This window comes from Bombus affinis, chromosome 11, assembly GCF_024516045.1.
Source record: "Bombus affinis isolate iyBomAffi1 chromosome 11, iyBomAffi1.2, whole genome shotgun sequence".
Lineage (NCBI taxonomy): Eukaryota > Metazoa > Arthropoda > Insecta > Hymenoptera > Apidae > Bombus > Bombus affinis.
The window spans coordinates 5,710,789-5,738,219 of NC_066354.1; the positions used below are offsets into that span (position 1 = coordinate 5,710,789).

The 27,431-nt window shown below is 40.6% G+C and overlaps 1 protein-coding gene across 4 annotated transcripts in view; it reads left to right on the forward strand.

The window, feature by feature from the left end:
- The window catches only part of LOC126921712 (uncharacterized), a 167,594-nt gene that overhangs the window by 112,312 nt on the left and 27,851 nt on the right, over nucleotides 1-27,431 (forward strand). For 2 of the 4 annotated variants that reach the window (XM_050733483.1, XM_050733484.1), the window contains exon 2: nucleotides 2,948-3,055. The exons of 1 other annotated variant lie outside the window; for it this stretch is intronic. In XM_050733483.1, the coding sequence (XP_050589440.1) occupies nucleotides 2,948-3,055 (108 nt within the window). The remainder of the gene's footprint in view (nucleotides 1-2,947; nucleotides 3,056-27,431) is intronic. One more of the 4 variants, XM_050733485.1, reaches the window with a different exon arrangement.

A 27,431-nucleotide genomic window follows, 5' to 3' on the forward strand; every position in this document is an offset into this window, starting at 1 on the left:
CGTTGCCGATCAACAACGATCATTTGATTACTTTTAATTGCTCTAATTTCATCAGATCGTTCATCAATAAGCGTTAAATAAGGAATTATTTGATCGTGAACAGTTGATTCACAAAATCACAATCTGAGATAGTCTAACAGTTGATTGACAAGAACAACCATCGTGCAGCGAGAAGTGCAATGCTCTGACGAGGAAAATGAAAAATGCAAGAAAATCTGATTATCGTAACACGAGTTCCAAGTTAAGAATAACAACGAGTTCACGAGAATTAATAGATATAATAATTCGATTATATTTTGCAAATATAACAGTAAATTCGTTGCCATGTAATTTAAACTTAGTTTCGACGCATCTCTCTTCCCTTGGAACGAAACTTTCGCAAGATAATGCACCGATAAAAACGATAAAATGTTCGTTTCTGCGAACGAAACTCGATCGCAGATCGCCAGATCGTTTAATAAATCCCCTTTCTGTTTTGCCGTGCTTGTTTCGTTAATTATCGAGAGAATCCTTTTTATAAGTTCCTTTCGCTTTGACACGGTGATCCACGCGCGATACACGAGCTCGCCTCTCGGTGTTCGCCCGACGAACGAGAACAAAAGCAAACCAGGACACGGGAGTGCACCGAGTCGAGGAAAAAATTGCGATCGTCCGATACGGTTTGCATCCGTGTTGACGTTTCAGCTTTATTAAACGTCGAATTTTCCCTCACCTCTCTTTCTCGCTGCGTTCTTCCACGAAAATTTCTTCGCTTTTGATTACTGTTTTCGCCAGCGTCTCTCTATCCATAATTGGCAGCAATTTGGCGTCTTGTTATTAAAAAAAATGGACGTAGCAAAAATAAGAACGACGATAAAAAGAGAAAGAGCAAGGCCGAAAAGGAACAAGTTTCCGGCGGAACGACTTTACCAATTAGCGAACAATCGCAAAGGAGAGAGAGAGAGAGAGAGAGAGAGGGAGGGAGGAGAAGGAGAATTTCGAGCGGCGTCGTTATAGGTCTTTAAAAGTTGCACGCTCTTTTTCCTCATCGTTTGAATGCGGTGCCTTTATTAAAACTTTTGACTGTCCGCCATCGAGAATATTTCCGCCGTATTCTGTCCCTTCTTATTGAATCAACGGCAACGGAAATATCACGACTACTTTTAATTTCCATCTCCAAAGATATCTTTCGAGATTACCTCTCAGAACATTTCTAGATTCGCGAATGCCTGGCAAAAGCGAACAAACGTCTTATAACCGATTGCGAATCAACTTTGTGCGATATTCAAACTTTGCCATCTTTGTTCTAGAAACTATAACGCTTGAAACATTTGTCATATCCCCAAAAAACGAGTTCAGAAAATTCATAAACCGCAGCATTCCATCGAGGCTCTGTAAAATTATAAAAAAGGATTTGTAAATTCACTCACACTCCTAATAACTATAAGTTATCATGCAATAGGGCCTAGGTCAACTTTACGTCATTTTATTAGTCACTGTTACTGCTAGATCGCATCTTTTAATTGCTCGTTTCCTTTTCGTAAATTTTCTACAGGCCAAATCACAGAACAGGAAATGCAACACTCGCGCACACTTCCTCCCTTTTATCGAACCGAGCCAAAGCTTCAGGAAAAGAATTTAATTGACTTAATCGATCGGTGAACCGTCCGACGACTAACGCGATTAACCGGCTGAACTCTTTCTGTCCTGTTGTTATCGATACCGATGATCGCGTTTCCGTTATTACTCGAATGGAGGATCGATTGGCACGATCGTTTAATTAAATCTCGCGTTCGCTGTGAATCCCTTTCCGCGCGGCACACGCTTAACCCTCTTAATTGATGAACCTGACCGGAATAATTCCGGAACCGGGGAATGATTAATTAATGGCCGCGTTTTGATGATGCATCGCGACGTTTCGAAACCAGTCCGCGGCCCCAACGAATCTCATTGAGCTTGGCCTCGTCTCTTTATATCTGTGTGTAACCTATAACCTGATATACGTTAATTAATCGAATGTTAGCTGATAAAACGTTCGGCCTAAAATTGGAAGTTCGATAATGCGGCAATTAAGCGTATCGAAGGGTTAATTGCGTATTAATCTAGTGGTCGTTCCCACGAATGCACTGGACCGCGGCAGCTGCAATTATTTTAATGCTGGATATTGAAATCGAACGATCGGATCGGTTCGTTTATCCGATTCCTTAGTTCGTTAATTTCCTCGTAGATTAGAACTTCGTTTAACCTAATTTCGTTTATACGAACAAGTTAATCCTCAGCTTCAAATATACAAACTCGTATGCGAGCCTCTATCATATCGAGTACCTCGGTAATCATAGTATAATCGGCAAAACTAAGGTAATTATTTAGAGTAAAGTATAATTCATCAATTTCGATGAGCTTTAAATATATGTTGTCGAGGTTACGATTCCAAGTAACTTTTTTCTATCCGTCTTTGAAGCATCTCAATTAAGATTTAATGTTATATTAAATGAAATGAAATAAATTTTAATTAAAGGTAAATAAATTAGTTGAATTAGTATTTAACGACAATAGCTATATGTTTCAACTGAATATAAGAATAAAGTTTGTCAGTTTATTAATATTATTTCCTGGTTGGTAAATTATTGTGTAGGAGGGCTCCACGTTTTATTATACGAACTAATAAAAAGCGCTAGGGAGGATAGCTATCGAACTACTATTATTGGAACTACTCGATTATCCCAACTATTTTATTCGACGACTGGTTTCGATAAATGAGATTTTACTGTATCTCGCCTTTCCGTAAGCTACGTCGAAAAATATCTCTCGATCGCCACTGTTCGAGGCTTTTTAGCTAATTGCTCGTCGTTTAAACGATATGCGAAGAGAAAGTGTAGGGATAAAAGAGTGAGGTGCATATTAATCACAGTAAGTGAAACAGGCGGCACAAGCGTGTTCTAACGTCGAGTGTTGTTCTTTGTTCCAGAGTCGGGGACCAAGCAGAGCGGAGGTAAGAGAAAGCCTCCTGAAAGACAGGCCTGCCTAAGTATCTTGCTTTTTTTTGTCGTGGAACACATTTTAGGTTCACTCGTGCGTAAGTAACTTTGATCAAAGTTGAGAAAAGAACATTTTTCCCGTCCTGGTTCTCTTTTCGTTCCCTTCTCTTTATTTCGTATAATCGTCATACGTGAATGCTCCTGCTCTATTGTGTGTTCGACTACTTATTTTCCTGGTTCTTGCAACAACGAACAGGAAAGGGTTAATAACGTTGACGGAGGACCACGAAAACACCGAAAACGAGGATCATTCTTTCGGTCGGAGTCGTGAAACCGTCGCGGCGGATTTAATCTCTAGAGGTTGATGTTATTTCCGGACGGCCGGGAAATAATAGTTCCAGCGTCGTTGTCGAGTAGCGGGGACAGCAATTAAACGCGAAGAACACGAAAGAACGCAGTCATACCGTAAGTCGTAGACCAACGACGCCACTCGAAACGCTCCTTAAAACGTTTTATCGGGTTCCACGTGCTCGAGATCGCTCGATTTCCCTGATCTTTCGATGGTGAAGTAACTCGATGGAATTCGTGGAACGCCACCACACGAAATCTCGAGCCAGCCACGGCTGATTTTCGCGGGACTACCAACGCCGAAACGGGATTCTATCGGCGTGTCTTTCGTCCTTTACACGCTCTGTTGGTGAAGGAGCGGTTGGAATTCCATTACAGGATTCTTGCAACGACGAACCAACGTAATCGTCCCGTAAACCGCGAATCACGCGTCGAAACGATCATCCAGCAATTTGTCACGGTCGATATCGAGGATCCATAAGTTTCACCTCGCTGAGAAAAATATGGACGCGTTTCCTCTATGGTACTTCGCTTAATGGAGGATCGATTGATAGAACGTTATCGCCGTTATCACAGTTATCGTACGTTTGGTTCTTTCCTACACTTTTACCCACCGAGCAATATTTTTGGTCGAAGAGTGCTTTTGGCACTAGTCGGGCTATAGAATAGTCTGTAAGCGAATTTTAATCGTTGATTGGTGGCATCACACGTTCTTTACGAATCAATGGCACAGTTCTCGCCGACACCCATTTCATATCGTTGCCTTCGCGAAGGCGATAAATTAAGAAAATACCGTCTTTTGGTGGTCAGACAATTATTAGGTGCGTGTCATGTCGAATAAAGAATCACCGAACTTTCCAAATGGACTCCGCTTAGCTGGTACGTGTAACGTGAAACAAACTCACGTTCCTCGTCGTTGTTAGTCCAATTTGTCGTTAAGTAGGTTCCAACGAAACAGGAAGGAAATTCATAGGAACAAATGGTGGGTAATTAAACGCGTACCTTGTCGAGCCCGAAACCGCACGAACTCCAAGGTTATGTCGTTTCGGTTATTACCAGCAAATTTAGGAGAACTGGAAGGCTGTTAGTTCCGGTTACGAGGTGGTCGCGAGTCTAAGTCGCCTGGAGAGGAAGAGGCGATGAGTGCTCGTTAAATATTCCAACGTGCACCGTGCAACTCACCTCCTTCTCTGTTTATTTTCTAAACAGCAATCGAACGACGACCAACTATTTCCGTTAATTGTTAATCTGTATGGCAAACAGAACCGACAAATACACGACGGATGCAGCGTTAATTCTGTAAGGCGCGACGGCAAACAACACAATCACACTGTACACCTTCCGTCCACTTCTCTACAGTTTTTGCACGAATTGTGCCCTTCGACGACTACTTTCGCAGACACAAAGGACATCGAGAAGACCGTCTTCCGCAACAACCGCAATGCGACGTACCAAACGCTGCTTGGCGAAAAGACGGTTGTTTTCCATGACGCGACATAGTTTCCTCCAACTGGAGCTTCGACTTTTCAACTTTCGAATCTCTTCGAATCTCGCTTTTGAATTTTTCGGAATTCTGACAATCATTTCTTTCTGTGTATAATAAATTGATAACATCTCTTTTAATGTAGTAGCATTGTTAATTTCACATTGACGTTATGTCGTAAGTGGAGGAATCACTTCAGAGTATTGGCGAAGCTCATCAGTAGTTTGTCTTCGTATTTTGTTAGTACTATGAATGAAGAAATAGTGGGATTTGTCAGGAGAGAATCCTAATTCATACCGAAGCGTACACGTGACGCTGCACGCGGTGTATAACGTGCAGCACGATGAGGTGGCTGGTGTCTGACTATTGATCGACCTGTTCTACTGCCGGACACCTCCATTAAAGGTTCACGTCAGGTCGGATTTTTTCGCAGTTTGCCATTACACCGATCATGCAAGCTGGTTTCGTCAAACCAGCTTCATGTCGCTTTCGCCACCAAATCGCGTGAAATTCACCTGCGGATCGAAACGGATCGAATCATTGGCGAACGTCGCTCTTTGTTCATCAATACGTTTTATCCGAGACATTTCGAAACTTTTTTCTTATTAAGCTTGTCAGCTTATTGAAACCTCAAAGGCATCATGTATGCAAATATTTTTTAAAAACCAAACACTTTCTCTAACTTCTGAGATACAGCTTTTATGGAGAAAAAGAAAGGAACAGACAGGAGAACACGCGGTAATGCTTGGCTTTACAATTATGGTTTCTTTGCTAAAAAGTAACTATAACTTTTTCTTTTTACAAGTTAAGAGCAAAAAGATATTCAGTCGATGAATAATCAAGGGTAAATGCAAAGTTTCAAAGTTTCATCATCATCAACGTCAACATTAAACATCCAAGTTCTTCGACGTGAATTCAAACGAGATCCTTTGCCGGAGAGCAACTTCACTCTAACGTTCCTCGTTTCGTGTCTCTGTCGTTTCAAATACACAAGCTTCTGTCCCAACTTCTTTTTAAGCAAAAAACATTCTCAACGAGCTTCCTCAAAGAATACCGCCGCTCTTTTGTATAATTTGAAAGAGAACGAAGAGTCTTTGCAGAAATTCGCTCTAAGAACAAAAATACCACAAACGTAGTACGTATCACTGGATAAATGAATTATACGAGTGAACTTTTTGCTCCGTATCGATGAGTCCTTCACAGAGCAGAATGTCCGATTAAATTCACAGTACCTACTCCGTTCCGGACCTGGTCGACAGTTACTTAATCCAATCCACTATCCCATTTAGTTTCGTTTAATCCGATTTGGACATCCAACTAACATTGTCGGACCCTCCTCTTCACCCTCGCTTCATCCTCCGTTCCAACTGTCTAGCTGTCGCGATTAGATATGCGCGTCTTGCCCTTGTCGCACTAGTTAAACCTTTCCAAATGGACGATTTGTCTTTCCTCTTTGTAATCTCGTGACGATTCTTCTTCGGTTCTCCAGTTAGAGAGCTACTACTCGATCGATTTCTTCTCTAGCGCGCTTAGGATGAATAAAACACGACTCTTGCGATGCTAAACCCCGGAAACTAAAGATACTTAGGGTTTCCTCCTGAGGGTCTTACTGATCTCATAATTACTTATTAAAACGGGATTATTTACACGTCATGAATATATTCTGTAAACTTCCAGCAAAGAAAATGCGTTACAGGAAATGTAACATATCAAATACAGCATATTCAATATTTAACAAAGAGTTACACGTCATGGCTGACGATAAATCCTTGTACTCGTTGCATTAGACGGCAGCAGGGTTAGATCGCGATAGATCTCTGGCGAGCTAGGGGGAACTAATGACTGCTCACTCCCCTTACGACTTGCCTGTCCATCATCCCTTATAGCTGATTATTCCGCCGATACTCTTGGGAGCCTTTCTGCGCGACGACCTCGCATTCTTTCATTTATATCAGATATAGCGTCGTTAATATACATTTAACACGGTGGCAAAGATCGAAAGAGGTTCCTGGCACCGGAAAGAAATAGCTCGGTGATCGAGTTTTCTCTCGCTCAAAATTACGATATCGTATAAAGTGTGTTAAAAATACATTAAAACTGTCCAAAGTTTACTTTAAGAGCAAAAGATGAAAAATTACGAGAATAAGTTATTCTTCTTGCTAACATTATGTGTTCAGCAAGTAATATTTTCGTAAACTTCCAAATGGTTCTTTTCTCAGAAAAAACTTGAGTTGCATTACTTTTAAAATACACGAATACATAATGTAAGTATCAACTTGACGAGCAGAACGAAACATCACTGAGGAGAACTGAGTAGAGATTCCACAGGCGTACGTCCGCAGGATCAATATTTCTGGAATACAATCTGATCGAACAATCAGCCCGGTCGAGCAAGAAGTTGCAGCGTAATTGGCGTTACACAGGCAACTCGTCGTTGCCGTGTGCGAGCGTAGCGGTTAAACGAGTCCGTTGAACGCGTTCATGGCAACCCAGTTCTCAAGAAATCCGGTAAGTCGCGAAAAGTTTGGGGCCTTGGAAACTAACCCGGCAGCGTGACGCGACCCTACGTCCCCTTTCAATCCACCGAATTCCGAGCAAATCGCTTCCTGTTGCAAACTCGTTCTCGAGTTACAAGCCCTGCTTCGATTCTCGGCCAAGTTTCCCACTTTTGTCACCTCCTGTCCCTTCCCGCTCCCGAATTCTCGGCCGATGTCCTCGCTGACCGCGAATCCTGGGTTTGCTGCGAGCGTGAAAACTCGGACGAGGGTTTTCGAAACTCCAGGCGCGTCCCTAACACACCTTTCTAGGACACATCGAATGTGATTAACGAAGTAGAAAGTAGTCCTGACACTCGATGGAAGCTACCCGCAGAATCCAAGTGGATTAACCAGAGCAGGAAACGAGGAACGCGGCATCAAATAGTTGACGAAACAGTTGTGGTCGACTATAGATCGCAATTTCATGGGAAACTTAATTTGCTAACGCGTTCGATGCGGGGAATCTGAATATGAAACAAGTATTAGCTCACACATACTCTTTACATTTGCAAAGGTATCGTATTTTTACATTGCACACACAGTTAGTACAACAACTAATTTTAGGGAAGGGATGCGGGAAATATAAAAGTGTAAAAATGCACAGAATACGCGTAATATGCATAAGAATATGAAATATATAAAATTTAGCACCTATTGTAATATTTAGTAAGTAAAACAAATTTCTGCTTTTTCCCTTGCTTTTGTTCCCTTATTTCTCTTTATAAAAATATAAATTTCCATAAATGTCCGCTATATCTATTTGCTATAATCGTGTGCAATTCCTTTGTATTAGTAAAATTTATAGTTAATGAAATTTATATATTTATTAATATATAAATTATAGTAAAATTAATTTATTAGTAAATATTAGTAAAATGTAGTCATACTTAAAAAGTATCATCGTTTCTTCATATATATTCGAAAACTCCGATAAAGATTTATTGGTCCACAAAGCTCTTGAAATGACTTCCTTTTTAAGCAAACTTTCATCCAGACCAGATGTTTATCATTCAGCGTGTTTCTTGTCACTGGAATCAACCCTTGGCGGGTTCTTCATCGAAGCGCCCAATCGTCGTCTTGTCGGTGCCATTCGTTCTCGAAATTCCTCGACGTGTTGCGTGGGGGAATTCTCTTGTTTCCGGTTGGCAGTGGTGTCAGGAAATTCAGAGAAAGTGGAACAACGTCATCGGAGAATGCAATAACGGCAGTATCGAGAGACCGATCATTTCTGCGCGTACTCGTTGAACAGCGTGTCGCCTTCGTTTTCGACGTCGAGGATGATAGGTGTTGTCTCGGCCGATTTTCTGACGCAACGCTAGACTTTTATTCCGTGCGAAACACGATGTCCTATCACGCGATATGATCACGTAACACTTCTAGCGACACAAAATTGGTGATATTGCCTCGCTGCAATCGAGACGGCTGCCACTTTCGCCAAATATTTGTCTTCTCTTGATAGTTTTCTTTCTCCGTTGGTCCTCTCGTGTCTTCGTTCACTGGTTCCTTTTCTCGAATTAAAGGAACTAACCGAACTCGACCAACCGCTCCTTTCCTCTTTTTCTCTTTCCCTTTATTCTTTTTTCTTTCTTTGCAGTTGCGGCTGAACGAACATTCGTCGAATAGATCAATCGACCACGCCAGTTCCGTTACGACGGCGATTTCGGTAAAAAACCCGATATCGGGATGTATTGTGCAAGAGAATATTTATACCTCCAAATGACAAATTTTATCGTGAAAACGTAGTACCTGTCATTCGTCAAAATAATCGATCGCTACTTTCAGTTTGCCGCTGCCATCCATGCTAATACGATGTAATATCGTACAATACCACTCGTACCTTAAAATAATACCTCGTTGATCCCGGAACACAACTCAGTTGCATGAGGAAAGCCTCATCATATATGATCGGCTTATGACTTGGTTGCCTGGAAACTCTAATGACATTCTCCAACCGCTACGAGGACTGCTTAATTATTTCGAAAGAACGGATTATTTCCAAGAATGTCTAGAATCGGAAGAAACGCTCGTTTTTCTCGTAACTCGCCTCGTACACATCCAGGACGTATAGTCTCATCTGCCATCTGATTTTAGTTGATGTTAATATTCTTATCGTGCCGGTCTCTCCTACTCTCGTAGTTATCCGAGGCGCGCGAGGCAATTTAAAAAGTCGCTGGTGAATCGCGACGCGCGTTTCTTTAATACCGCTTAAATTGCACGTTCCACTCGACAGCCACTCGGAGCTTCGCGACGACGCACTACTATTTTATGCATGTTCCCCTGGTCGCGTTAGTGGCTTTCCTGGTTTTTCATTTACCCCGGGAAAATTCGTCTCGGAATTCAGCCGTTCCGTGGTATTTCTTGGACGACGATGAGTCGAGCAGCCTTGTGGAACGGTCGCAGACCAAGCGAAATTACTTTAGCAAACTAACTCGCTGTTTTATCAGGGGGCAAATATGACCTGGTCTCCGAGAAAATGTGGAATTGAAAGTGGCTGCTTAACGAGGATTTAAAAGGGACGTTATATTCGCTTCAATTTCCAAAGTTTCTGGCTGTTTCGCTCTTTCCTAGCTTACGCTATCGCTCGTAAGTAGACTGCTCATGTTTATGCAGATTTTAATTTTTCTAATGAGAAAGCCGAAAATACCATCTATAAATAGAAATTTGTTACAGAATTGTTGTATGAAAATGGTTTGTTAGCATATATTACTGTATAGCCTCGAGCTATTCGTCGCCGGAATTGTCACTATTCACTCTGTTACAAAGACAATGTCAAAACACTTTTACTCGCACACATCAACATCTTATAAATACTCATCTCCTCCGAGGACCAACTCCCACGACTCCAGACACCAGGGGTTTACAAAATACCCTGCTCATGTGGCAAGTTCTATGTTGGTGAAACTGGGAGGGGCATGAGTACACGACTCAAGGAACATGAGAAGTACACTGAACTGAGGCATGCACAGTCAACGATGGTAGAGCACCAACTAACTACGAAATATAAGAATACTCTTTGATAAGACATCCGTCTTAACAAAAAACAAAGGGTATTTTCCCAAGAAAATATACGAAAGAGTAGAATCATAAAATGCTCCAACATCGACAGAAATACAGGTCTTCGTCTTTGCTCATTATAGTGCACCCTCTACCCAGTTTTTGATCGACGAGCTAACCAATTAAAAATGCTGTTAGCTTATCATGGAATACGGAAGTTCACGTCTTCTTGATCACTTACTCGGAACTCTCAATCAGAAGTCCTTGTCATTCTAATCACCGTTCTGAAGCAACCAGATCTGTATAAAAGAGTGCTTTTCCAGACGCACACCAGTATCAATGCGACACACCCTGACGAAAGCAACTACAGTGCTGGCGAAACGTCGAAATTCTGTTGCTTCTGGACACGGCTCTGTCTCGGAAGCCTCAAAGCCTTCGTGTTGGACGAAACAGAGTTAAATGTATCAGTGTCACGATGTAACAGTGAATAGTATGTTGTTATAGTTAATGAATAGACTGCGGATGCTATGTGTCGTAAGTATGATTAGATGTACAATGAAATAGAAACAGTACAAACACACGCTCAGAGATTGTTTAAGTATGCTATTTATGCCATTCCAGCTAGCTGATGATTATAAAAAATAAAATCATTGCAGTCTGATTTGAAGTCCGTAATTTTGTAATTAAAGTAAGTAATATTGAATAAAAATATGCAAGTGCCCAGATGCTTTCGAGTGGTGGAGTAAATATGTTAACTTCTTCCTCCGAGTTTCGAGAGCGAGCAATTTCATAATGTAAAGCACGACTTCAACCGGTTCGGTGAAAATGAGCCGAGAAAAATTCACGAGTGTCACGAAGTTCCTTCGATGCGATTTCGATACGAATTTACCGGTCTCTCAGAGGGTCTAGCGATCGAAGAAGAAAAGAGAGAAAAGCCGAGTTCTCGAAACGTTCTCCTTTATCCTTGTTATTTTACAGCAATGTAATTTTTAACTTACGCCGCTATACGTTCCATGCCGTTACTTCCATGAGATAATTTCGAAAGGTTTGCTTTTTCAGAGAATATATTTCTTTCCTCTCATAAAATTCAACACTGGATTATTCCTTTTCCTCCCTTTGATCGCTAAACGCGCCCTGTGTCTTAATTCCCCATTTCCATTTCTATGCGGGGAAAATATGCATTTTTCATACCGGGTGTACATTTCAAAGAAATGGTTATCCAATTCCTTTCTGCGATCGTTGTTAACAATTTATCGTACTTCGATAGCGATGATAGACTGTTCCTCATTTCTCGTACGTGTAATAAAACTTAGGAAGACAAATCTTAAATTTACATTCTTTAAACTCCAGCGCATAATGGATACAATACTGTTCGAAACAATCAGAAAATTGTTCCCCGGATCAGTTCAATCTTCACCCATTACTTGCGTCTGTATCACTCATTTCTTCTTAATCATCGTCTTAAACTCACGCAATATCACGCAAATAACAATATCAATCTACCAATATCTATCAAGCCTATAGGATTCCTTTCGTTCTGTTTGCTTCACTCATACAATTCATAAAAAGTCTTTAGAACAACAATCTCCTAATTCCAACAGTTTATTTATCCGCGTTAAAAACTTCCAATTCCTCGTATCTCTTCTGTAACGGTATCCTGTTCCATTCAAAGCCAGCATCTCAAAAAGTTCTGTGTGATTACACAAGCAACCGGAAGCAAAGGAAGTAGGACAATTCCTCGTGTAGCTCGATGAACGGGGCTTATTTCGTCCGTGTTACTCGGCCGGATACTTCAATTCCTCGCTTGTCTTCCGGCAAGAGGAGTAAAGAGTGGCGCAAAGAGATCAAAAGAAAAGAGGCAAAAGAGCAGGTTTCCATTCGCGCGTGAGAGAGACGAGTTGGAACAGCTTCACAGTCAGGTATTTTTCCGTTGTCCCAGAAAACGGACCAAGCCCGGTGGCGTGTGTACGTAGATACATCGTTTATGGGCGACATAAAACTTCACTCTTGCATTCCCTGTGAACACGGCTCTGGGCCGAGGCGCATACGCGAGGCGGCATTATAATGTATGACGCAACGGCGCGCCGCGGGAGGCATTAAAGCCGGGAAAAGAATCACACGTACGAGCCAGAGGAGGTGGAGCAGGAGAAGGAGGATGAGGAGGTTGGTGCAAGTGGGGGAACGCAACCGAGAACAAGCCCCGAGAGTCGAAGCCCGGCCAGCTATTAAGGGCGTGGACGTCGTTGCCCAACAGAGGTGCTATCTTTTCAAAAACTCGATTCTACCTCCTCGAACATTTTTCTGTGAACAGTGCGGCACCGAAAAATCGAGGAGCATATCTCATATCGCGGCGAACAAAACTTGGAGTTGGACAGAATAGGGTGAAATCTGAAATGCATATGAATCTTGAAGATCTCTTGGACGTTGCGGTGAATTTAACCTTTTCGAGTTTAACGGGACAGTACGTCCCGAGTTAAGTTTTGGAAGAGTCTCGAGTGGGTAGAATTTTTCTGATACTGCCGAGACCGATTAAAACATACGATATCGTGATAAATGGATCGCATATCTGGATAAACAGAGTCGTTTCCACTTTTGAAAATTCGAATCTTCTTTTGTGAACGATATAGCTCCAACATTCTAAAGCAACAACTCGTTTACGGTCTGTCCCTTTGCTTAATATTGCAGCAAGTGAAACTTGGAATTGGGGTGGCAGAGTGGGATGGAATTTGAAATGCGCGTGAAATGAGGTTGGGTTTGGGGTGACTATGCTACCGAAGGGATGAAGTTCTTTGAATCTCGAGGCGAATTTAACCCTTTCGTACGATATGTCTCGAAGTATAAGCTTAGGGAACACTACTGACTTCTTAAAACTTTCCCGATATTGATAGTGAGACGTATACTGTCCTCCTCGGATAAAATATTCCGAAATGATTCGAAATACGAAGCCAGGAATAAAAAGATACAGTGTCGGTACAGAGTCGCTTCGTTGAATTTTTAAGGATGCCTATCGCAGTGAACAAACGCCTGGCGCATATGCATTATTTATGAATCAGGCGAGGAGACAGTTATAATATACATTATTGCATTACTGTGGTTGCCGCTAAAAGAAGAATCTGTTATGAGAAGGTTAAATTTTCAATGATTCGAAATACGAAGTCAGGGATGAAAGAAACAGGCAGCGTCGGTACAGAATCGCTTCTTTGAATTTTCAAGGATTCTTATCGCAGTGGACAAACGCCGGGTGCAGACGCATCTTTTATGAAGTAGACGAAAAGTTTCGCACCGCTCGAGGGAAACGGTAACGTTACAACGCACCTGGCTGTGTTAACGCGTGAAATTTATGAAAAACTATAATTCACACGCGTAACCATGGCGCGCGACGTAATTAATGCCGCAAGTAGAGGGGCTTGGCCGCGAATTCTCTTGTGTTTCTATAAGTAATTCCGCGCGGCAATTTCGTCCATAGGGACAATTTTCATTACTATTTCACCGAAACGGCGACATTCTGGCGCATTAAAGATTCATCGATCAGTAACTTCGGTGGTTTTTCCACGGAATGAGGAGAGATACGTTACTGTGAACCATGTGCACGGGCTGCAGCCGAATAAAAAACTCACGAGAAGTACTACACTGTAATCCTGATCCCAAGCGTAATATAAATAAATCCAAAGCTACGGTGTAAACCAAATATACTGAGAAAATAAACCTGCTTGAACAAAGGAACCTTTCTCAAACGAGTCTACAAACAATTATACTGTATTTTAGCATCTTCACTGCAACGAAACTGGATAAGTTTTCTTTGGATAGCTTGTTATTAACAATAGTAATTTTTATCGTAGAAGAGATACATTAGGTTCGAAGACCACAAGATGAGAACACGATAAGCAGCTGTAAAATTCAATAAACAATCTCGTGTGGGAATTTTTAGGAATTTTAAGAATCAACCATAGGCACTTCGAACTTTGCAAAATAATTATATGGTCAGCAAATCTTGTATAATCTCATGAATCATTACTGTTACCAAGCGTGTGTTTGTGTTTGTGTTTGCAAATTATATGTTTCGTAAATAGATCTGAATTTACTATGCGATACATAATCAGCCACGGGAATAATGTGCTAGTCCTAACAACTTAGAAAAGAATGTGATAATACAATACTGTTTCACGGTAAATTATTACATACGCGTGACAGTAGGAGAGAATCTCGATGAATCGGTGACGAAGGAAGCAGAACGCTCGTGGCAGTAATTGACTTCTGAGAAAATCGTTGGAGAATTTGCGGCCGTGACGTTGCTGCGTTGTGTAACGTTCGGCCAGCGTAATACGAAATTATGCAATTCGAGTAACCGCATTTCCATTATGCAGTATTTACTCGCGGCTATGTATTTCGTCGGTGCAATGTGCACATGTAACGGATGATATAGGCACGAGAAACGGGGAGCGAGCTAAAGGGGAACTCGTAGGCTCACGGAGAGAACAAGGGACGATGGTGTAGAGAACTAGCGAGGCAATGGCCCTTCCCTATGTGTCTGTGAAACAGGTACATAGCTACGAGAGAATTCGCTGGTTCGTCGAAAATGAAATTACTCGGTCCTCGTCCCATTTGACATCACGACCGGTTCCGATCCCTGACATCAATTCTCGTAACCAGATAAAATCATCATTTTCTTTCGAGCGCTTTCCGCACTGTGAAAATTACCATTGTTACCTGTGCATTAATAACACGGCTCTGTTGCATCGTGAATTCCAAAATCGGATAATTATAATCACGCATTTCAACTGCTGGCTCGGGTTTGGCGTGATCCAAAGCGACTGAAAACAACTCAATGTGATTTAACGCAACTCGATGCGATTCAATGTGATCGAATAGAAAGAAAGAGACATTTGACGTCGCAAGACTCTCATGCGAAAATGATGTTTCTTTTCACGCGATAATTTACGAAGTCCCTTCGGTTAACGTAAAATTCAAACGAGAAAATTTTCCAACGATGTAAAGGGATTTATCAGAGCAAGAGGCAGAATACAGTATGAAAACGTTTTCCTGGAAAAATGTCCCTGGGTGCTTTACTCTTTCTTCTCCACGATAAAACAGTGGCATGTTGTAATTGCCGGAAGCGTGTTCGTTCCGTTCGCGAACGCGACGCGAAAGATTGTACCTTTCCAACGATTCTTTTTCAGAAAGGAAATTACTCATCCACAACGCGAAAGAATGCCCATAAGAGGCTACTCGTTGCTTTTTAATTAAGCTTGCTCGATCGTTTCCCATTGTTATCTCGACTTAAGACGTTCTCAATAGAATAGTGGCGGCCACCATTTATCTCAATTGTTTTAGCCGATCCTCGATCGCTCTTCGATCAAGAGGGGCTCGTTTCCGTGATTTCTCGCCAATTTCTTCGACGAAACGGTTATCTTTGATCGAGTCCAAACATGGATTTCTTCAATTGGGATTTCGGTGCTTTCGACAGGCGCAGTTTGACTACATCCTTGTTTCCCGGCGCCATTTGCTCGACCATGTGGAAACGTTTTATGAAGCTCTAACGATCGAGCTCCGACTTGTTGAATGGTCTCTGAATACGTTGAAAATTGTCAAAATCGGCAATAATGGACACACGAAACGACCGTGTATCGAATGACAAAACTTTTGTACCTTGATCGTCGCACAAAACGCGCTTCAATGTATAGTAACCGATATCGTGTTAAAATAAAACAAGAGAAAAAGAGGTAGAGATGAAAAACAGAATATTTGCGATTGAAAAAGCTCGAAATACTAGTAGCCATCGATGCTATTCGTCAAATTTCTTCTACTATCCAAACATCAGTTTCCACTCGTTTAAATAATTGTATCCTATATAAATTCTTCTTCTGACGTACTCGATAGCAGTACATCAAACCAATGACCACGCAAATGGCGGTGTAATTCGGTTGAAATGGTTCCAACGAAAAGCGAACCAGAGAGACTAGATTTCAAGCCACGCTTCAAAACAAACTTTACATCGGCCGAACTCGAATTCGCTTCAATTTGACGCGGTTAAACGAACTACAAAATGTTTAAAGCCGTACCACACCTGAAACCGAGAGGAAGCGAAAAGCAATGTTTGTTAGATGGACGGAGACGGCGAAAATATATGGACGTGGCATGCCAGCAATTAGAGTTTATACGAAATTGAACGAGTCCGATTCCATGCGGACGATAAAACGTTAGTCCTGTTAATTATCGACCAGTTAAAAAACAACGTTCCCATGGCAAGCGGCCGAAGCTCCTCGTGCCGGAAACGACCGCCTCGTTTTCACCCTCTTCCCTCCCTCCCCCCGTTGCCGTACCATTTCATCCTCCTTTTAATTCCGTTTCTGTCGAGTTTAATTTTTCCCGTCGACGATCAAGAGAGCGCACGCGCACGTCTGATAAATGAAAAATATCGCTACGGAAGAAAATGACTTGGTCGCGTGTAAAAGGGGTGAAATCAAGTCATAAATAACGCCGCGTTAAAAATATTTCATACGTGTCGCCATTTATACCTGGTCACCGTATATATATGTCACGGTAAATCACCGACCGGATGTCGCATAAATTGCAAAAATATTTTGTAATTGACGGTGAAAATAAATCGCGGGAAACGTTCTCGATATTGGCCGGTTAGTCGTCGACGCGTACGAACCGGTAAATCGAGCATTTTTTCCCTCGCTGGTGGCAGGCCGCGTTCCAAGGGTCGATTAACCCTCTTGAATAGTCGCGCGCCGTGCCACGAGTCGATATTCCCGTAAAATGTGTTATTCGCGTTGAATAACCGTGTACACCAAGAACGCGCGATGCCATATACAACCCCGTTTATGGGTATTACACGAAGACAGAAGAACATGGTAAGTCATATCTCTTGTTTTTTAGAGGGGAGGAATTTTAAAATCCAATATGTTCTCGCGTTACGAAAACTGTCGTGTTGGCAAACTTCTTCAAGTTTTCTATCCTCAAATTAGCCTATATCTTTTCGATAGAATTTATATTAAGGGGTTGACAGATAATTATTAGAATAATATTAATTACCCTAATTTATTCAGGTGGTTTGAACAAATATTTGCTTCTAATATATCAGTCGTTCGCATCTCCATAAATTAAAATGTATAGAAAACTAATATTTATAAGGATCATTGACCCCTCATGTCGATATTTTGGATTAATCATCGCGTTTCGAAACCAGCAGCTTTCCTAATATTTCTGCACGGATGTGTCCCATCTTTTCGTGTTTATATCTTTTAATAGTTTTTCCTCGAAAATTAATCGCAAAATGCACTCTTGATATTTTCGTTTTTGGAAAAACAACATTCTTCCTTTGACGGGAATATTATTGCAGCTTCGAATATTCCGTTGTTTAATTTAATTCGAAAGTAAACGGGCCAGAGCGAGAAGCCCGGGCGTCGATATTAAATTAAACTCGACTCTAATAACGATATTTGAATAACTACGCAGCACCGAGGATCACAGGGATCTTTATTTAAGCTTAACTTCAAGCGAGGTATTTTCGAAACGATCAATTTTCCAGGAATTCTCTACGTATCGTTCCAATATTTAGTTTTTCTGCTATCCTTTGATTAGCTTCTATTCCGAATATCTTCGAGCACTATTCCGTTCCATTAATTCGTCGTTCAACGATCCTCGATGGAGCCGATGTGGTGGTGGGATTTAATACGTATCCGCGGCTCCGAGGTCACGAGGATTTTACCAAGCTCGTCTCTACGAAGAGAATTCGAAGTTCATCTCTGAGACGAGCAAAGCCTCGGTGATCCTATTCGACCGAGACAATGGATGCTTGGCTGGCGAAGAGATCGACGACGAGTCCAGAATTCCGACACGCGTCTTCGACTCTGCAGTTTCCTTTATTTCTGTCGGGCAACGTGTTCATGCTGTCTAACAACTGCTTCTACTCTTATGTTATCCTTCAAGCAAATCGCTTTAACAATACACTTCCGGTTATCCGATGCCACTTTGACATTTTCGTTGAAACGAAAATAATTATCTAGCAGAAAACTCATTAGCACGTCGCATGAACATTCGACATATACTACAGATGTATCACTACGTGTATTTTTGCATTATCGATCGATAAATGAAAATTGATATATATCCTCCAATTAACCGGCCAGAGATTCGATCCCATAAACACCGGTCAACCGGTACTCTGCAATATTTCAAAAAGATTCACTCATACAGTAAACGAAATTGCATCTTAACGTAGCCATAAGAATCGCTTTTCCATCGTGTTACTCTGATAAAACTCGATAGAAATTGGTCGACATTCTCCTTGAAAAAAGCGATCTTCGCTCGATAATGCACCGATAACCGAATCGTTTTACCACGACGAAGTTTCTCCTACATCAAACGAGAGCATTGCTTAACATACTCATAAGAATTTCTCCTTCCATCGCGTTACTCTGATAAATTTACTCGATAGAAATTGCTCGACACCCTCCTTGAAAAAAATAGTCTTCGCTCGATAATACGCCGATAACGCTGAGAAAAAAATTACCTTACGAGGAGCACTTTCATCATGCAAATCCTCGAGTCGCGTATGAAAGTTCCAAGGGCCGAAGAAACACGGCAGCCGTATCGATTCCGCCACCCATTACGCTTCTTAGGATGCAAAACGAATTACGAAGCCTATCACGCGAAGGCAAAGAGGCCCAATCTCCGGTCCCTTGATCGCTCACAAACTATAGTCTTTGCCAATGACAAAGATTATCCGTTCCTTGGTCGTATCTTTCGCGTATCGAACAGATGCACGCTTCTTCGAGAGAACATCGAGACAAAGATGTATCGACGCGATCGTGTTCGTGGGTATTGGACGATACAGGATCGAACGAGTATCCGAATTCGATGGTACAACGATGCAACCTTGTCGTCGATGTCATCATGGAACCGAATCTCTTCCTACGTTCAATTAATTCTCGTCACCGACGATCGACGACCGTGTTACCGGCGGATCTACAAGGCGAATTACCATTGACGGATCAGACAAATAGCCGAAACCGTCTTCGGTGAAATTTATTCCACTTTGATAGAATATTGTCTAGCTATCGGGGTTGAGGTTGTAGCGTTTCTATAGTTGTACGATACTGGGAATTATAAAGTATTCGAAAAAACATTTTCAGTCGTCTAAAATATCCTCTGTAATGGCCCTAAGATGTGTGAAGCTTCTCGGAAATTAAATTGATCAACTTCTTGTCAATCCGTTAATTTCGTAAACGTACAATTAACATTCGATTTTTAAGAAACAAATAACTTGCTTCTACAAGTTCAATCGTCTCGAGAAGAAGAATGAATAACAATGAATTTTGATGTCGAAACGCAATGCAAGGTGGACGGTAACTATTTTTGGTCAATCGTAAATAAAAATTTGTAGAATCGACGTATTGTCTAGAAATAACTCGGACGCGAAGCATCGATAGGTGAAAAGGGTAGAAGGTGAAAGTTCTGGTTGGAAAGTTTCGAGATAAATCTGGAGGAAGTCGCTTAAAAAGTTTCTCTTAAACGGATTTCCGTTAACTTGATTTGAGCTCGCGGTTCAGGCTCCATCGGTATCCGGCACGTGGAACCGAGAATCAATATTAATCTTCCGGCGTTCTTCAAAAGTACATTGCTCAGGAACCAGAATTTAATCGAAGGCAAAGTTAGTCGGTCTTTTATTTAACCACTCGAGAGACAAACTTCATTTACACTCTAAGGGAAAACGAAAAAATCTTCCGTGCACTAAAGTCACTTTACTATTCTGCTTGATATCCGATCTCAATTAAAATTAATTCGACAAAAATTCCTATCTTCGTCCCAAGCTAATCCGTCGAGTTCCCTCTACGTGTGTACATGTATCTAACATCCCAGGAAACTGCTTTTGCGGTAGAAAACTCAAACCCAGAAAGAGAAACACGTAAATCAACATTACCACAAAACCCTTCCATAAAAGTTCCACGCCCTCGTGCTGTGTGAACTGGTTGTTTCTACGGTAGAATTGCAACCCTGTGGTCAACCAGCTATGAGAAATTAACAAAGGGAGAAGAAAAACGAGACGTGAAAGCACCGCTTGATTGCGTTTCTTAACTGGCCGGGCCGACGTGGATTTTATTTACAACTATCACTTCTAGTAGCTCAGCAAGCAATATCGCGCGACATGCTTTGTGGCGTAATCTAAAGTTCTTTGGACAAGGGTTTCGAACTTCGAAGGTTGCGTGGACACACTGTTAATTTAAATTCTCATTAGCGTAGGGAGTATTTTAGGAACAAGAAAATTCAATCTTCGGGGGAAGAAAAGTTTTCAATCGCGGTGGCCCTCTGACATTTACCGCCAGAGCAATCTTCATTCGAGATAATTTTCTCAAACGTTTGTCCTAGTGTCTGTTACTACGTGTAAAATTTCACCTGGCCTCTGCTACGCCAATATCCAAGGGTCTGCATCTAGTTGAATGAAACATCTGAAGAACATATATAGAATAACGTATATAGCGCAGATACTCTCGTAAGAATCTATATAGGTGTTTGAATATTTTGTTGTCATGAATACGAAATTCCTATATGCTAATAATAATTCTTGACGCCCTGAAAGTGAAACAAGAACGACGTCAGATTCAGTGCTGAGGAACAACAACTACTATCTCTACATCTGCAGAAATTTCGCTAACTGATTAATAATTAAACGAATTATCGTATTACCCTTTAGTTTAACTATTCCAAAGAGTTAGTCGTTCGTTATATTCCAAAGAACCAGTGTTCTCGATTGATAAAACTTTTTTCTATCTTCAACCGTAGTCAAACTACTTTTAAAATCGACTCACGAAACTTTTCGTAATTCCATTAGCCGATGGGAATTTTAGGCGAGAAATGAAATTTTTACGACGAAATTTTCATTTCCTGTTCGAATCTCTAGTGGAAGGAGGTCGAGGGTAGAAAATCCTCGATCACGCTGTAATTGAGGGCGTTGTAATTATCGCGAGACCTAGAATCGATATTCCGATAAGTGTACGATCTGTATGCCTGATCTTTAGCTGAAATTCACCAGCTTTTACCTGTCTAATTAATAATCTGTAAAATTTTACGTATTCGCATTCCGCAGTTAGAGGATAAACAAGGCTTCAAATTTATTGATTGATTTATGATTTACCGACAAAATCATTAATGCGCAATCGTATGCCAAGACCTGGCCAGATATAACGAGTGCTTCAAAATAATCCAACGAGTCAGAATAAATTCGTAAACCCTTTATAGCATTTCCTCCTTTATACTGATCCATAATGTACACGCACAAGTCAGATGTAAATACAGACAAACTGTAAATACATGCTAAATAAGCTGGAAAAATAAATAGAGCATAATCTGATAGAAATTTGAATGGAAGTTGATGCATACGAAGACAACAGAGGAAGAATATGATAAGTAATTTTAAGATTTAACACGCTATCGATCGGTTTCATTTCGTGATATTAAAACTGTCCTTTTTAATTGATCGCAGAATTGTGTATGTATTTTGGAACCTACGGAACATATGTCAATTATTTATGATATATTTTTATTTGTTTAAAAGCTTCTTATAGATGTATCACCTATTTTTAGGAGGCTTATATCTTTCAATCTGTTCTCCTTTCAACTATCTTAACCAACAAACTGATATCAAAGTTAAAAGTCAACAAGCATAGACTTGACAAGTTTTCCTACACGTGGTTAAAGTGTTTTATTTGAAAAATATATTTCGCATGCACTGATCCAATAAAACGGAAGAAACCGAGAAACTTTCTTTGCGAGGACATCAACGATTTGAGAACACGTAAACGGTACAAATGATGCAGACTGGTGAACGGATCAGCATAGCTTTGCTCGGTTTATAGGCGAATCCAGATCGTAGATGTTTTGAAAGCCAGTTCTTGCGCGATATTACTCGTAAAACCGTTTTTGGAAACGATATACAAGCTACATGGTTTCCGGAAACCCGTGAATCCTCGGATTCCTTTCACTGATCCCTCCGGAAGCAATAGGAATTTATTCCACCCGCGAGAAACACCGCCACCAAACTTCTGTAACTTTAGTCTTTGCGATTTAGTATTATCCACCGAACGTTTGCATCTTTGTAAGTACGTACACAATGACTCGCGAGAAACTTATTTCGATGTTTACCATAGTAAACTTTCATGTATATATCAAGTATGTTATGCGAAACATTTGGACATGTCATCAACATCGTAATGTGACACAGCTGTGGTGATTGTATTCGGAAAATTTCCTTCGCTGTAAATCTATATTTAGAAAAAAATTCATATGCAAAATAATCATTCGACTGCCATTTTCAACATCAAATAAATGTTAAATGATTCTACCTGTAAGAATTTGCACGAATGTCGAGATTGTCGCGATCAGGCGTAAAGAGCCGATCACGTTTCTCTCGGAAATTCCGACGCTAAGAGGGTTTTCTCGCACAAAAGAGAAGGAGTGTACAATATAAAAGGGCATAGGATACAGAGCACAGTATAAAGAGGGAAACTGTTTGCGGGCTTTTGCGTAAAAGTGGAGCAAGGTGTCATAAGTCGAACGAACAGGCATACGGTAGTCACTTTAAATATATTGGAATACTTTAAATATATGTTGTGAGGAAATCATTCCATCCCTTGGTAAATGGCAATGAACAATTATTGTGAACTCTATAAAATATGTACCTGCGCTGAATATCATGTAACACCTATATATGTAATTTTCAGATTTGTTCCAAACTTTACAAATATAACCGCCATAGCCAATTCTCGTCGTACTGAAATTTCAAACTGTTTTATAACTTCAATCGTTGTATAGCGCGTACGGTAGATTCATAAAAAGTTTTCAAAAGCGTTCGAATACGATTGTGAGCCATTAAAGATTGAAACAAGAAAACGAAAAAGAGTTCAAAGATCGGAAAAATAACGAAGAAGAGGTCTACGAACGAGTTTTTACGAGGAAAACAGAACAGGATTATGGAAGAAAACGCGGAGAAGATTGGTATCGATGAATACAGCAGCTTTCTACCGGATCAAGGTTAATTTGCAATGCATAGAGGACGGACCGGCGCGGTAACAAAAGCTTCGAAGGAAGGCACACCGTTTTATGGAAGTATGCAGGCCAGCTTCCGGACGATCATCTCGAGCAGAAACGATCCTTCGCTGCAATTCTGTCGTTAATCCGTCGATTAGTCATCGATCGTAGAAACAATTGGAACCAGCTACACTCAGAGTCCCAACGAATTATCCTTCCGAACAGTTGACTTTCGATCGTACTGCAAGTAAGACGCTTTGAGTCCCGGTTCGAATGAAATTTAATTAGTCCAATTGTAAGCGGATTTAATGCTTCCCTGGAATCACTTCGGATTTGCATTGCCTGCCAGCGTCTCTAATTACATATAATCGTTTATTGACGTTTCTCGAGCCATTTGTACTACTAAATATGGCATTGAAATTGCTCATTAACCGACAATTTTGTTTTACGACGATAAATGCGAATTGCGGATAATAGACTGCAGATTTTTATTCATTTATGTCAAAAAGAAACTGGAAAAATGTGCAGAATGCGTATAATATAGGATATCTAAAGTATAATACTCGTTATGGTTTTAACAGGTAAATTTCTATTTAAATTTTATTCCCTTAGTTGCGCCTGTAAAAATATAAATTTGCATAATTATTCATATGATCTAATTACAAGATACTTGCATACATTAAAACAGCAGTAAGTTACGCAGAGGTGAGTAGAGTTAAACAAAAATACGAGTAACTGTAACAGATGGATCAGAGAGTGATCAACTTTCTCCTTTCTCTATCAAACCATCCCTATTACATCAAAAATTTTCTACGTCCTCCAGGAACCACTGAAATTATTTAAATAAACAGTTACCGTAACTTGGTAAATGTTTCTTTGAGAAGAAACAAAGTTATAAGGCAAAGATCAAAGATAAAGTCGAGGAGTTTGACAAGATATGAAAAAGAGACAGATCTTGGTAAACGTGTTTGCACGTCACAGAAAAAACATCGAGCTCGTCGTCGACGAAACAACTGGAAATGACGAGCTAAACCAATACGCGTCAAAATACCTTGGATGTTTTAATATTTTCATTGCAAACACTCGGAATTTCCCGCAACGAGACTAATGCTATTTTATTCTACGCTTTCGCTCTTAATGATTACGACTTTACTCGTTGTCCAGTGTATATTTAATCTCGTACACGTTAGTCCTGATGATTCGAACGATTTCAAGAATTACTCAACATTGTTTGAATAACTTAAATTTAAAAACCTATAATATAGGATGTTATATTTTTAACATAATGTTTCCATTATAACTCGCCTTGCTTTTATCTTTATTTACAAATGCAATTAAATAGCTATATCATAGAATCACACAATGATTCCAACAACTTTTCTTTCCTTAAGAGACTAAGAAGAAACCGATGTTTCTCGAAATTCCGTTGTCGGAATTTCACGATTTGTCATGTACATCCGCACGAAGGATCAAATGTCAAGATGATTTGTCTGACACGGTCTGATTAGACCGATCGATAACCGGACACGCAATCCTACACCCTTGACATCACTTCAAGGACCCTCGTATTAATCCCTCTGTGAAGGATTATAGATTCAATCGATATTGACACACGTCTCGAATCGATATGGGTTACAAGCAGCTTGGTCCATTTCGTGGTCGCGCTTCGATCTCCACCGTGAGAGGATAACAGGTTTCCTCGTCGAGTCGCTTAAATTTTAACTGAGGGTCTCGCAATTGCAACTGGAAAATTTGTCCGAGCGACGTTAATTCGTGATACGATGATGTCGGGAAAGAATACACGACAATCAGAAATCAGGAATTGAACAGCATTAATAGCATATTGTTAGCAGATGCAGAGTAAATGCATTCTGCATGTTGATACATAGGAGCTACGCTAATGAAACGTGGGATCGCTGTTTCAGACAGGATATCGATGTTCTCTTAGGAATTTCGTATTTCAAATATCGAAATACCAACCAATATTGGCATGTTTATGATGTAAGAATTTTACATCGTAAGTAGGTTTTTTATACATTACGCGTAAAATAGAACTGAACGAAACTATATGTTTAAGAATAAAATAGAAATAAAATAATAGTAATATTAATCCTGAGAATAATTCCCTATTCCCTAAATTCTCCGTCTAAATTCTCGTGCGAGCCTTTTAAGGCTTCCCAACTTCTCAATTATACTGCAGTCAACACGTGGCAAATCTCTGCGTACATAGTTCCATGTATGTCGATCCGCAGTTCATTCTAGGAATCTCTCTTCAGTCGCTATTGATACTTTAAACGTAGTATGCGCATTCTCGATCCTCTATCGCCCGCCATTCACTCGAATTCTCATGTATGCCAATAATCTGTTGATTATGGCAAACAATGAAATCAAAACAGTGAAATTTAACTACACTGTTCAAGTCTATGCATTTGTACGAAAATCACTGTCAACCAATCAAGTCAATCAATTCGATAATTCGTTGGTGCTTTCCCATTGCAAAATTATAAATATGATAATTTTGGTCCTTCTAACCGAGAAACTGCTGAAAATAATTTCCTATTGTTCGAATAAATTATGACTGGTATAAAATCGATACAGATAAATCGAATCTACGTATAGAGAACACAGTATTAATTTCCACGCCTGATACAAAATATACAAAAATCGAAAGTAAGATGTTGCGGTACTTGGAAGAAGAAACGAATCTCTATATAGATCACATTTCTTTATTGCATTCATAAAAAGATTAATTTGCGTAAACATCCTCAATGTTGGCAAGATTTCTTACGAATAATCCAATTGCAAATACCTGTACCAACATTCGATTCGACTTTGTCTGTACAGACAGTACATCAGTCTAGAATCTAAAGACACGTTAATCGAAGATCGAAAGGGCAAACAACCAGTTCCGAAGTGAATCGCAAAAGCCGTTGATTCGAAAGTCGCGCGTAAACATCGCATCGCGTTTCCAAGTTCGTTTAATCCGAGCTTCTCTCGGGGCTAGCGCGTGTATTCATCGATCACCAGCCACGTGGATTTCCTTTCAACGGATGCAGCTAGGCTGCTAGACTGGCAGCAGATTGCGCGTTCCGTGGCCAACTGGTAGCTTGAAAACGGTAAAAAGTAACGGAACGAGGGAAATAGAAAGAGGGTGGCTGCAAGAGAGAAAGAGAAAAAGAGAGAGAGAGAGAGAAAGAGAAAGAAGGCTGTACCAGGGATTAGAGAATGAAGTATCGGAAAACCGGGACCACGATGCGCACCGGCCAATATTCGACCCGATAAGTCTTTTACATTTCCTGTCGTGGCTTCGTTACACACTATGGCTTAGGATGAAAATGATTATTTACGCCATCGAGAACGGTGAGCGAGAACGTTCGCTTCATTGACACCGTAAATTCTTTTTACGCCATTTCTTTCAAATGTCACGGAAAGAAAGAAAGATAGAAGAATAGTGTTGTAACGTGACGTTGACTTTCGACTTGATGAAAAGATATAGGAAACATATGCCATAGAATCGAAAGAATATCTGTTTGCCGAGCTACGAATAGAACAGTTGCGATATTTCCATTAGCATAAGATAAACACGTCAAAAGCAGAGGCTACCGTTCAGATTTTTATTTGTTTTGTTTGCGTTTCAATTAACCTGCTGAATCCACAACGAGATCTTCCGGGTTCAGCGTAATAAATCACCGATTCTTTGCCAGTGGTAGGAATTCAGGACGGACTTACAATTAGCAAGCCACTCAAGTGCAATCGGGCGGATCGCGTCGATATTAATACCTGATCGAGCCGCTGGCACGAGCAATTGACATCCTCCCTCGCTCTGGTTATTCTGCCGGCTTTTTTCATCGCTCGGAAAGGGCTCATTCACAAGAGTCGATCCGTCTAAAAGAAATCAAATTCCTGGTTCGCTTTCAAAGACGAAAATACCGATAACCTGTGCGCGCTACACGGAAAAGGGGAAGCATAGATATATCTAATTTCCTGTCAACTTGAAATTCAAACGCGACGTAACTGCGAGACCGATTTTTCCTTCCTCTTCTTTTGTGTCATTGTGCCGTCCATAATCAAGCGCCGTTT